The sequence below is a fragment of the Oncorhynchus keta genome, chromosome 8, assembly GCF_023373465.1.
Source record: "Oncorhynchus keta strain PuntledgeMale-10-30-2019 chromosome 8, Oket_V2, whole genome shotgun sequence".
Taxonomy (NCBI): domain Eukaryota; kingdom Metazoa; phylum Chordata; class Actinopteri; order Salmoniformes; family Salmonidae; genus Oncorhynchus; species Oncorhynchus keta.
The window spans coordinates 48,497,668-48,510,167 of record NC_068428.1 but is presented as its reverse complement, the minus strand read 5'-3'; the positions used below and the strand labels follow the sequence as shown (position 1 = coordinate 48,510,167).

The window sequence follows — 12,500 nt, the reverse complement described above, 5'->3', positions numbered from 1 at the left end:
CTGCCAATGTTTGTCTATGGAGATTGCATGGCTGTTTGCTCGATATTATACACCAGTCAGCAACGGGTGTGGCTGAAATAGCTGAATTCACTAATTTGAAGGGGTGAGGTATATCTGAATACTACAGAGATAGAGCTAAAGTCATAAACATTATTGTAGATGAGAAGTTAACTTTCATTCAATGACTTCCTTCATTCTAAATTTCATCCCAGTGAGTCAATTTTATTTTTTATTTTTTATTTCACCTTTATTTAACCAGGTAGGCTAGTTGAGAACAAGTTCTCATTTGCAACTGCGACCTGGCCAAGATAAAGCATAGCAGTGTGACTTCCTTCATGACTTCCTTCATTCTAAATTTCATCCCTGTGAGTCTAAATCTCAAAACCAAACATTTGACCCACTGGACAGATCAATTTTGACGTTCTTTGCTAACGAAAGTTTGATATCGAGTCAATCTCAAAGTGGAATTGTCCGTTTGAAAGTCACCCAAATGACTGTAAAACTGTGAAGTTGGCTGTTAACTGCCATGTCCGTTTGGGATATTACAACAAAATGACTGCCAACAACAAATACCTCAGACGTGATCGACAATAGACAACAGGGTCTCATACTTTCCCTTCCAAATGTTGACGTATTATGGATGAACGTCTATTTTTGACTCAGTAATTCCTGCGTGGTTACAGGGTTAATTCCTGCGTGGTTACAGGGTTAATTCCTGCGTGGTTACAGGGTTAATTCCTGTGTGGTTACAGGGTTAATTCCTGTGTGGTTACAGGGTTAATTCGTGCGTGGTTACAGGGTTAATTCCTGCGTGGTTACAGGGTTAATTCCTGCGTGGTTACAGGGTTAATTCCTGCGTGGTTACAGGGTTAATTCCTGTGTGGTTACAGGGTTAATTCCTGTGTGGTTACAGGGTTAATTCGTGCGTGGTTACAGGGTTAATTCCTGCGTGGTTACAGGGTTAATTCCTGCGTGGTTACAGGGTTAATTCCTGCGTGGTTACAGGGTTAATTCCTGCGTGGTTACAGGGTTAATTCCTGCGTGGTTACAGGGTTAATTCCTGCGTGGTTACAGGGTTAATTCCTGCGTGGTTACAGGGTTAATTCCTGCGTGGTTAAGGTCAGGTATTCATTCTGAGTGGTTAAGGTCAGGGCTCTGGTTTGAGGAAGGCTCTGCAAACCAACCGTTCTCATACCATCAAGTATCATCAAGTATTCTCAGGGCCTGCTAGTGCATTGTAAACTGCCTTGGTGCAGTGGTCTAAGCAGCACGCTCAGGCTTCGAGCACCATCAATTAATAAATCAACAAAATATATTAATAAAGCCCTTTTTAAATCAGTAGAAACCTAGGGAGGATCCAGGCTCTGAGGGGTGACCAGTCCTCTACTGGCTGTACTGGGTAGAGAGGAACCAGGATCTGAGGGGTGACCAGTCCTCTACTGGCTGTACTGGGTAGAGAGGAACCAGGCTCTGAGGGGTGACCAGTCCTCTACTGGCTGTACTGGGTAGAGAGGAACCAGGCTCTGAGGGGTGACCAGTCCTCTACTGGCTGTACTGGGTAGAGAGGAACCAGGCTCTGAGGGGTGACCAGTCCTCTACTGGGTAGACCAGAGGAACCAGGCTCTGAGGGCTGGCCAGTCCTCTACTGGGTAGACCAGAGGAACAAGGCTCTGAGGGGTGACCAGTCCTCTACTGGGTAGACCAGAGGAACCAGGCTCTGAGGGGTGACCAGTCCTCTACTGGGTAGACCAGAGGAACCAGGCTCTGAGGGCTGGCCAGTCCTCTTCTGGCTGTACTGGTGGAGAGATTAGTTTACACTCAGTGTTGTTTGATATATTGGAAGAGCTCAGAGGTAGGTATATTGTATATCAACGTTCTCAGGACCTTCCTTCACACTGTTCTCTTCCCACACGTCTGAAATCAACATCCATTTCTAGTGATCAGGCTGCAATGGAACCACTGATAGAACAACATAATACTGAATATACTGCTGCTCACCTCCACACTGCTCACCTCCACACTGCTCACCTCCACACTGCTCACCTCCACACTGCTCACCTCTATACTGCTCACCTCCACACTGCCTTCACACTGCTCACCTCCACACTGCTCACCTCCACACTGCTCACCTCCACACTGCCTTCACACTGCTCACCTCCACACTGCTCACCTCCACACTGCTCACCTCCACACTGCTCACCTCCACCCTGCTCACCTCCACACTGCTCACCTTCACACTGCTCACCTCCACCCTGCTCACCTCCACACTGCTCACCTCCACACTGCTCACCTCCACACTGCCTTCACCCTGCTCACCTCCACACTGCCTTCACCCTGCTCACCTCCACACTGCTCACCTTCACACTGCTCACCTCTATACTGCTCACCTTCACCCTGCTCACCTCCACACTGCTCACCTTCACACTGCTCACCTCTATACTGCTCACCTTCACCCTGCTCACCTCCACACTGCTCACCTCCACACTGCTCACCTCCACACTGCTCACCTCCACACTGCCTTCACCCTGCTCACCTCCACACTGCCTTCACCCTGCTCACCTCCACACTGCTCACCTTCACACTGCTCACCTCTATACTGCTCACCTTCACCCTGCTCACCTCCACACTGCTCACCTTCACACTGCTCACCTCCACACTGCCTTCACCCTGCTCACCTCCACACTGCTCACCTTCACACTGCTCACCTCTATACTGCTCACCTTCACCCTGCTCACCTCCACACTGCTCACCTTCACACTGCTCACCTCTATACTGCTCACCTTCACACTGCTCACCTTCACACTGCTCACCTTCACATTGCTCACCTTCACACTGCTCACCTTCACACTGCTCACCTCTATACTGCTCACCTCCACACTGCTCACCTCCACCCTGCTCACCTCCACACTGCTCACCTCCACACTGCTCACCTTCACACTGCTCACCTCCACACTGCTCACCTTCACACTGCTCACCTTCACACTGCTCACCTCCACACTGCTCACCTTCACACTGCTCACCTCTCTACTGCTCACCTCCACACTGCTCACCTTCACACTGCTCACCTTCACACTGCTCACCTCCACACTGCTCACCTCCACACTGCTCACCTCTATACTGCTCACCTTCACACTGCTCACCTTCACACTGCTCACCTCTATACTGCTCACCTTCACCCTGCTCACCTCCACACTGCTCACCTTCACACTGCTCACCTCTATACTGCTCACCTTCACACTGCTCACCTTCACACTGCTCACCTTCACATTGCTCACCTTCACACTGCTCACCTTCACACTGCTCACCTCTATACTGCTCACCTCCACACTGCTCACCTCCACACTGCTCACCTCCACACTGCTCACCTCTATACTGCTCACCTTCACACTGCTCACCTTCACACTGCTCACCTCTATACTGCTCACCTTCACCCTGCTCACCTCCACACTGCTCACCTTCACACTGCTCACCTCTATACTGCTCACCTTCACACTGCTCACCTTCACACTGCTCACCTTCACATTGCTCACCTCTATACTGCTCACCTTCACCCTGCTCACCTCCACACTGCTCACCTTCACACTGCTCACCTCTATACTGCTCACCTTCACACTGCTCACCTTCACACTGCTCACCTTCACACTGCTCACCTCTATACTGCTCACCTTCACACTGCTCACCTTCACACTGCTCACCTTCACACTGCTCACCTCTATACTGCTCACCTTCACCCTGCTCACCTCCACACTGCTCACCTTCACACTGCTCACCTCTATACTGCTCACCTTCACACTGCTCACCTTCACACTGCTCACCTTCACACTGCTCACCTCTATACTGCTCACCTCCACACTGCTCACCTCCACCCTGCTCACCTCCACACTGCTCACCTCCACACTGCTCACCTTCACACTGCTCACCTCTCTACTGCTCACCTCCACACTGCTCACCTTCACACTGCTCACCTTCACACTGCTCACCTCCACACTGCTCACCTCCACACTGCTCACCTCTATACTGCTCACCTTCACACTGCTCACCTCCACACTGCTCACCTTCACACTGCTCACCTCCACACTGCTCACCTTCACACTGCTCACCTCCACACTGCTCACCTTCACACTGCTCACCTCCACACTGCTCACCTTCACACTGCTCACCTCCACACTGCTCACCTCCACACTGCTCACCTTCACACTGCTCACCTCCACACTGCTCACCTCCACACTGCTCACCTCCACACTGCTCACCTCCACACTGCTCACCTCCACACTGCTCACCTTCACACTGCTCACCTTCACACTGCTCACCTTCACACTGCTCACCTCCACACTGCTCACCTCCACACTGCTCACCTTCACACTGCTCACCTTCACACTGCTCACCTTCACACTGCTCACCTCCACACTGCTCACCTCCACACTGCTCACCTCTATACTGCTCACCTTCACACTGCTCACCTTCACACTGCTCACATTCACACTGCTCACCTCTCTACTGCTCACCTCTCTACTGCTCACCTCTCTACTGCTCACCTCCACACTGCTCACCTCCACACTGCTCACCTCTATACTGCTCACCTTCACACTGCTCACCTTCACACTGGTCACATTCACACTGCTCACCTCTCTACTGCTCACCTCCACACTGCTCACCTCCACACTGCTCACCTTCACACTGCTCACCTTCACACTGCTCACATTCACACTGCTCACCTCTCTACTGCTCACCTCCACACTGCTCACCTCCACACTGCTCACCTCCACACTGCTCACCTTCACACTGCTCACCTCCACACTGCTCACCTCCACACTGCTCACATTCACACTGCTCACCTCTCTACTGCTCACCTCCACACTGCTCACCTCCACACTGCTCACCTCCACACTGCTCACCTCCATACTGCTCACCTTCACACTGCTCACCTTCACACTGCTCACCTTCACACTGCTCACATTCACACTGCTCACCTCTCTACTGCTCACCTCTCTACTGCTCACCTCTCTACTGCTCACCTCTCTACTGCTCACCTCCACACTGCTCACCTCCACACTGCTCACCTCCACACTGCTCACCTCTATACTGCTCACCTTCACACTGCTCACCTTCACACTGGTCACATTCACACTGCTCACCTCTCTACTGCTCACCTTCACACTGCTCACCTCCACACTGCTCACCTCTACACTGCTCACCTCCACACTGCTCACCTCCACACTGCTCACCTTCACACTGCTCACCTCCACACTGCTCACCTTCACACTGCTCACATTCACACTGCTCACCTCTCTACTGCTCACCTCTCTACTGCTCACCTTCACACTGCTCACCTCTCTACTGCTCACCTCTCTACTGCTCACCTCCACACTGCTCACCTCCACACTGCTCACCTCTATACTGCTCACCTTCACACTGCTCACCTTCACACTGGTCACATTCACACTGCTCACCTCTCTACTGCTCACCTCCACACTGCTCACCTCTATACTGCTCACCTTCACACTGCTCACCTTCACACTGGTCACATTCACACTGCTCACCTCTCTACTGCTCACCTCCACACTGCTCACCTCCACACTGCTCACCTTCACACTGCTCACCTTCACACTGGTCACATTCACACTGCTCACCTCTCTACTGCTCACCTTCACACTGCTCACCTCCACACTGCTCACCTCTACACTGCTCACCTCCACACTGCTCACCTCCACACTGCTCACCTCCACACTGCTCACCTCCACCCTGCTCACCTCCACACTGCTCACCTCCCCACTGCTCACCTCCACACTGCTCACCTCCACACTGCTCACCTTCACACTGCTCACCTCCACACTGCTCACCTTCACACTGCTCACCTCCACACTGCTCACCTTCACACTGCTCACCTCTATACTGTTTCCCCTAATGAGGAGTCCATCTTTAAAATATCATACAAACACAAACCTCAAGAACAAAGATCTGATTTAAAAAAAGACTTTATTGAAAAAGTATTTTAAAAAAACACATAAAAACCCTGTCCTGTGGAAATGCTTTTATAAAAATGTAAAAAAAGGGGCATCAAACAAGATAAGAGAGAACACTGCTGAGTGTTTTTCGATCTGACACACGCGACATGGTTTAGTATCGTGGCGTTAGATCACAAAGACGGCAGAAAACAACAACAACAACAACAACAACAACAACAACAACAGACAAAGTATCAAAAGTAATATTTTCTGAAACACAGCGTTTTTTTTTTTTTTTTGCCAAAACCTTGGTATCCTGTGGGCCCACGTTTGTAGTAATCTAAATAACAGCGTTCTCGATCAAGTGCAGCTTTAAAACATGTTACTGGGTTCAGCTCGTAGGCCCACTCTTCAATTGACCCATAGAACCCTTTGCCCTTTGCCCTTGTGGAGATCTGAGAAGATTGGACGGGTCTAATCAACTAACTATTACCATATTGCTTACATCTGTCAAATCATCTCAGATCTCCACAAGGAATAGGTTCTAGGAGTCGATCATAGGTCGTAGGGTCTAGGGGGTCGATCATAGGCCGTAGGGTCTAGGGGTCGATCATAGGTCATAGGGTCTGGGGGTTGATCATAGGCCGTAGGGTCTAGGGGGTCGATCATAGGCCGTAGGGTCTAGGGGTCGATCATAGGCCGTAGGGTCTAGGGGTCGATCATAGGCCGTAGGGTCTAGGGGTCAATCATAGGCCGTAGGGTCTAGGGGTCGATCATAGGCCGTAGGGTCTAGGGGTCGATCACAGGCCGTAGGGTCTAGGGGTCGATCATAGGTCGTAGGGTCTAGGGGTCGATCATAGGCCGTAGGGTCTAGGGGTCGATCATAGGCCGTAGGGTCTAGGGGTCAATCATAGGCCGTAGGGTCTAGGGGTCGATCATAGGCCGTAGGGTCTAGGGGTCGATCATAGGCCGTAGGGTCTAGGGGTCGATCATAGGCCGTAGGGTCTAGGGGTCGATCATAGGCCGTAGGGTCTAGGGGTCGATCACAGGCCGTAGGGTCTAGGGGTCGATCATAGGCCGTAGGGTCTAGGGGTCGATCATAGGCCGTAGGGTCTAGGGGTCGATCATAGGCCGTAGGGTCTAGGGGTCGATCATAGGCCGTAGGGTCTAGGGGTCGATCATAGGCCGTAGGGTCTAGGGGTCGATCATAGGCCGTAGGGTCTAGGGGTCGATCATAGGCCGTAGGGTCTAGGGGTCGATCACAGCCGGTAAGGTCTAGGGGTCGATCATAGGCCGTAGGGTCTAGGGGGTCGATCACAGCCGGTAAGGTCTAGGGGGTCGATCATAGGCCGTAGGGTCTAGGGGTCGATCACAGGCCGTAGGGTCTAGGGGGTCGATCATAGGCCGTAGGGTCTAGGGGTCGATCACAGGCCGTAGGGTCTAGGGGTCGATCATAGGCCTTAGGGTCTAGGGGGTCGATCATAGGTCGTAGGGTCTAGGGGTCGATCATAGGCCTTAGGGTCTAGGGGTCGATCATAGGCCGTAGGGTCTAGGGGTCGATCATAGGCCGCAGGGTCTAGGGGTCGATCACAGGCCGTAGGGTCTAGGGGTCGATCATAGGTCTAGGGGTCGATCATAGGCCGTAGGGTCTAGGGGGTCGATCATAGGCCGTAGGGTCTAGGGGGTCGATCATAGGCTGTAGGGTCTAGGGGTCGATCATAGGCCGTAGGGTCTAGGGGTCAATCATAGGCCGTAGGGTCTAGGGGTCGATCATAGGCCGTAGGGTCTAGGGGTCGATCATAGGCCGTAGGGTCTAGGGGCCGATCATAGGCCGTAGGGTCTAGGGGGTCGATCATAGGTCGTAGGGTCTAGGGGGTCGATCACAGGCCGTAGGGTGTAGGGGTCGATCATAGACCGTAGGGTCTAGGGGTCGATCATAGGCCGTAGGGTCTAGGGGCTCGATCATAGGCCGTAGGGTCTAGGGGGGGGTCGATCATAGGCCGTAGGGTCTAGGGGTCGATCACAGGCCGTAGGGTCTAGGGGTCGATCATAGGCCGTAGGGTCTAGGGGGTCGATCATAGGCCGTAGGGTCTAGGGGTCGATCACAGCCGGTAAGGTCTAGGGGTCGATCATAGGCCGTAGGGTCTAGGGGTCGATCACAGGCCGTAGGGTCTAGGGGGTCGATCATAGGCCTTAGGGTCTAGGGGTCGATCATAGGCCGTAGGGTCTAGGGGTCGATCATAGGCCGCAGGGTCTAGGGGTCGATCACAGGCCGTAGGGTCTAGGGGTCGATCATAGGTCTAGGGGTCGATCATAGGCCGTAGGGTCTAGGGGGTCGATCATAGGCCGTAGGATCTAGGGGGTCGATCATAGGCCGTAGGGTCTAGGGGGTCGATCATAGGCCGTAGGGTCTAGGGGTCGATCATAGGCCGTAGGGTCTAGGGGGTCGATCACAGGCCGTAGGGTCTAGGGGTCATAGTTTGATGCATCTGTAGTAAACTCAGTGTAAGACTTTAGGACAAAAGTAATAACATTAATAATAATAATAATACATTGTGTTGAATGGAAACGTTTCCCCTATGATACAGACAAGATAGGAAACAAGTCAATACGGACAGCATCATATGATCATTCATAACCATTCATAAGGTTGACATAGGAGCTGACATAAGATGTAATGCCTAGCAGTGACATGTTAACACTCATTCATAACCATTCATAAGGTTGACATAGGAGCTGACATAAGATGTAATGCCTAGCAGTGACATGTCATTATAAAAGGCATTGTGATGTTTAGTAAAGGTCTCTCCTCGGACTCTAATACACAGGGGGTCGTTTAATTAATTTCATAATAATGTTTTTTTTTTGCACTTATAAAAAAATGACTTTAACCTGTTATAATGCTAGGGCCTGGGGTGAGGGGTCAAGGGTTAGGGGTCAAGGGTTAGGGGTCAAGGGTTAGGGGTCAAGGGTTAGGGGTCCAGGGGTAGGGGCCTGGGGTTAAGGGTTAGGGGTCAATGGTTAGGGGTCAAGGGTTAGGGGTCAAGGGTTAGGGGCCTGGGGTTAGGGATCAAGGGTTAGGGGTCAAGGGTTAGGGGCCTGGGGTTAGGGGTCAAGGGTTAGGGGTTAGGGGTCAAGGGTTAGGGGTCAGGGGTTAAGGTTCAAATACTGAAGTCAAACACTGCTCGATTGGCGGTTGTATAAAAAAAAACAGTCTTCCTCAAAACAAGACAAAATAAATTAATCAACTTGTTCTTTATATTACAATATTACAATTTAGGATTATTAAGAATATAGAATATATCCCAATTATTACTGAATTATAGGCACATCATTTTCTCCTGTTTTATAAAACAACAAATCTACAAAAAACAGAATCTACAAAAAAGTTGAAATAGAAATAAACACAAGGTCTTTGATCCGTTGTATCCCGTGTGTGTGTGTGTGTGTGTGTGTGTGTGTGTGTGTGTGTGTGTGTGTGTGTGTGTGTGTGTGTGTGTGTGTGTGTGTGTGTGTGTGTGTGTGTGTGTGTGTGTTACATAACCAAGGTTCTGGCGGAGTAAGTGTGGATGTATTTGTGGTTCTGTTCTTGATCCTCCACCTTCCCACAAGCCACTTGGTCCCATGTGTTGAGCTGCTGGGAGAGAGAAGAAGAGGGAGAGAGAAGAAGAGGGAGAGAGAAATAGATTGTCATTTTTTGGGAGGGGGTTTTGAAAGTTGACCATAATTACATTTATACTGTATATACTTTATGTATATTTATATTTATACTGTATATACTTAATTTATATTTATATTTATACTGTATATACTTTATTTATATTTATATTTATACTGTATATACTTTATTTATATTTATATTTATACTGTATATACTTTTCTTTAACTGCTATTGTTGTTGTTGTCACTGTTGTTTTCATATTGTGCTTTTCACTTTGCTTTGGCAACACTGACCTTGTCAATGGGGAGGGAGAGAGGGGGGAGAGAGGAGAGAGAGGGGGAGAGAGTGAGAGGAGAGAGAGGAGAGGGGGAGAGGGGGAGAGGGAGGAGGGAGAGAGAGGAGAGGGGGAGAGAGTGAGAGGAGAGAGAGGAGGGAGAGAGAGGAGAGGGAGAGAGAGAGTTAGAGGAGAGAGAGGAGAGGGGGAGAGAGAGGAGAGGGGAGAGAGAGAGGAGAGGGGGAGAGAGTGAGAGGAGAGAGAGGAGAGGGGGAGAGAGTGAGAGAGAGGAGAGGGGGAGAGAGTGAGAGGAGAGAGAGGAGGGAGAGAGAGGAGAGGGGGGAGTGTGAGAGGAGGAGAGAGGGAGGGAGAGAGAGGAGAGGGAGGAGAGAGTGAGAGGAGAGAGAGGAGAGGGGGAGAGAGAGAGAGAGGGGGAGAGAGAGAGGAGAGGGGAGAGAGTGAGAGGAGAGAGAGGAGGGAGAGAGAGGAGAGGGCGGAGAGAGTGAGAGGAGAGAGAGGAGAGGGGGAGAGAGAGGAGAGGGGGAAAGAGGGAGAGGGGAGAGAGTGAGAGGGGGAGAGAGAGGAGAGGGGGAGAGCGATAAAGAGAGAGAGAGGGGGGAGAGCGATAAAGAGAGAGAGAGGGGGAGAGCGATAAAGAGAGAGAGAGGGGAGAGCGATAAAGAGAGAGAGAGAGGGGGAGAGCGATAAAGAGAGAGAGAGGGGAGAGCGATAAAGAGAGAGAGAGAGGGGGAGAGCGATAAAGAGAGAGAGAGGGGGGAGAGAGGAGAGGGGGAGAGAGTGAGAGGAGAGAGAGAGGAGAGGGGGAGAGAGAGAGAGAGAGGGGGGGAGAGAGAGAGAGGGGGAGATGGAGATTCATACACTTGTGGCACACACACCTGTAGTGGGCTGGCCAGGGGCCGGAGGGAGAGGTGGTAGGGTTTGTCATCACTCAGCACAGAACGTGTCAGCAGATCCTAGAGAGAGAGAGAGAGAGAGAGAGAGACAATATATATTATATAATTATAATCTCTATCTGCCTAAAGAAACTGAACATGTGTAAGGAGGACTTTGTTGTGGTTGTCATACTTCCGGGTTGGAGCGAGCGGTCGCATCCGCACTTCGGTCCGCAGGTAGTATAACTTTTCATTACATTTCATTACATTTCATTATAGTACAACGGTTTGATTTGTCTAATCTTAGCAATTTCTTCTTAGCTAGCTACATAGCCGTCTTTGTATCAAAGATAATTGCGTAATTATCGTATTTCGTCGTCCTAACGTAGTCTACACTGCTATCTGCCCAGCAGCTAGCCAGCTAGCAAACGTCCACCGTCTACCAAATAGCAGCACTGTAGAAACTATTACACTCAACTGAACGACTTGATTAGTGTAGTGTTAGCTAGCTACATAGTTGTCTTTGCTGTCTTCGTATCCAAGATAATTGTGTAGTTTAGAGTGTGTAGTCTTAGAGTGATTATCTTAATTTACCGAGGTTAGCTAGCCAGCTATTTGTCGTCCTTAACGTAGGAGACACTGCTAGCTAGCCAACAGCTAGCCAACGTCTACCGAATAGAACTTCCGCACTCAACAACCCGGTCGCATTCCGCTTCACTCCACAGGTAGTATCACATTTTCATTTCATTTCATTACAGCACAACGGTTTGATTTGTTTGATCGTAGCTAGCTACATAGCTAGCTACACAGCCGTCTTTGTATCAAAGATAATTGTGTAGTCTAGAGCGATTTTCTAGGTTAGCTAGCCAGCTATTGTCGTTCTTTTAACGCAACGTAACGTAATCAACACTGCTAGCTAGCCAGCTAGCCCCGAATAGCAGCACTGTAGAAACTATTACACTCAACGGAACGACTTGATTAGTGTAGTGTCAACAACGCAGCCACTGCCAGCTAGCCTACAAAGTCAACAATGCAGCCACTGCCAGCTAGCCTACTTCAGCAGTACTGTATCATTTGAATCATTTTAGTCAATAAGATTCTTGCTACGTAAGCTTAACTTTCTGAACATTCGAGACGTGTAGTCCACTTGTCATTCAATCTCCTTGCATTAGCGCAGCCTCTTCTGTAGCCTGTCAACTATGTGTCTGTCTATCCCTGTTCTCTCCTCTCTGCACAGACCATACAAACGCTCCACACCGCGTGGCTGCGGCCACCTAATCTGGTGGTCCCAGCGCGCACGACCCACGTGGAGTTCCAGGTCTCCGGTAGCCTCTGGAACTGCCGATCTGCGGCCAACAAGGCAGAGTTCATCTCAGCCTATGCCTCCCTCCAGTCCCTCGACTTCTTGGCACTGACGGAAACATGGATCACCACAGATAACACTGCTACTCCTACTGCTCTCTCTTCGTCCGCCCACGTGTTCTCGCACACCCGAGAGCTTCTGGTCAGTGGGGTGGTGGCACCGGGATCCTCATCTCTCCCAAGTGGTCATTCTCTCTTTCTCCCCTTACCCATCTGTCTATCGCCTCCTTTGAATTCCATGCTGTCACAGTTACCAGCCCTTTCAAGCTTAACATCCTTATCATTTATCGCCCTCCAGGTCCCCTCGGAGAGTTCATCAATGAGCTTGATGCCTTGATAAGCTTCTTTCCTGAGGACGGCTCACC

General features: G+C 50.5%; 1 protein-coding gene and 1 long non-coding RNA gene across 12 annotated transcripts in view; one reads left to right on the top strand and one right to left on the bottom strand.

Moving 5' to 3' along the window:
* Window positions 1-6,281: 6,281 nt before the first annotated feature.
* Window positions 6,282-9,023, top strand: LOC127931546 (uncharacterized). 11 transcript variants are annotated; one of them, XR_008141701.1, is made up of 6 exons: window positions 6,282-6,561; window positions 6,617-7,218; window positions 8,062-8,243; window positions 8,402-8,594; window positions 8,669-8,895; window positions 8,951-9,023. It is a non-coding gene; the product is annotated as an uncharacterized LOC127931546 (long non-coding RNA). The 11 variants fall into 11 exon arrangements; XR_008141697.1 differs by lacking the exons at window positions 8,402-8,594; window positions 8,669-8,895; window positions 8,951-9,023 and adding an exon at window positions 8,347-8,386; XR_008141694.1 differs by lacking the exons at window positions 8,402-8,594; window positions 8,669-8,895; window positions 8,951-9,023 and having other exon boundaries at window positions 6,617-6,778; window positions 6,860-7,218; window positions 8,062-8,294.
* Window positions 8,499-12,500, bottom strand: part of myb (v-myb avian myeloblastosis viral oncogene homolog) — a 31,833-nt gene continuing 27,831 nt past the window's right edge. Inside the window, 2 exon segments of the mRNA XM_052524608.1 lie at window positions 8,499-9,582; window positions 10,777-10,854. Coding sequence (XP_052380568.1) covers window positions 9,481-9,582; window positions 10,777-10,854 — 180 coding nt within the window. The 3' untranslated portion in view covers window positions 8,499-9,480.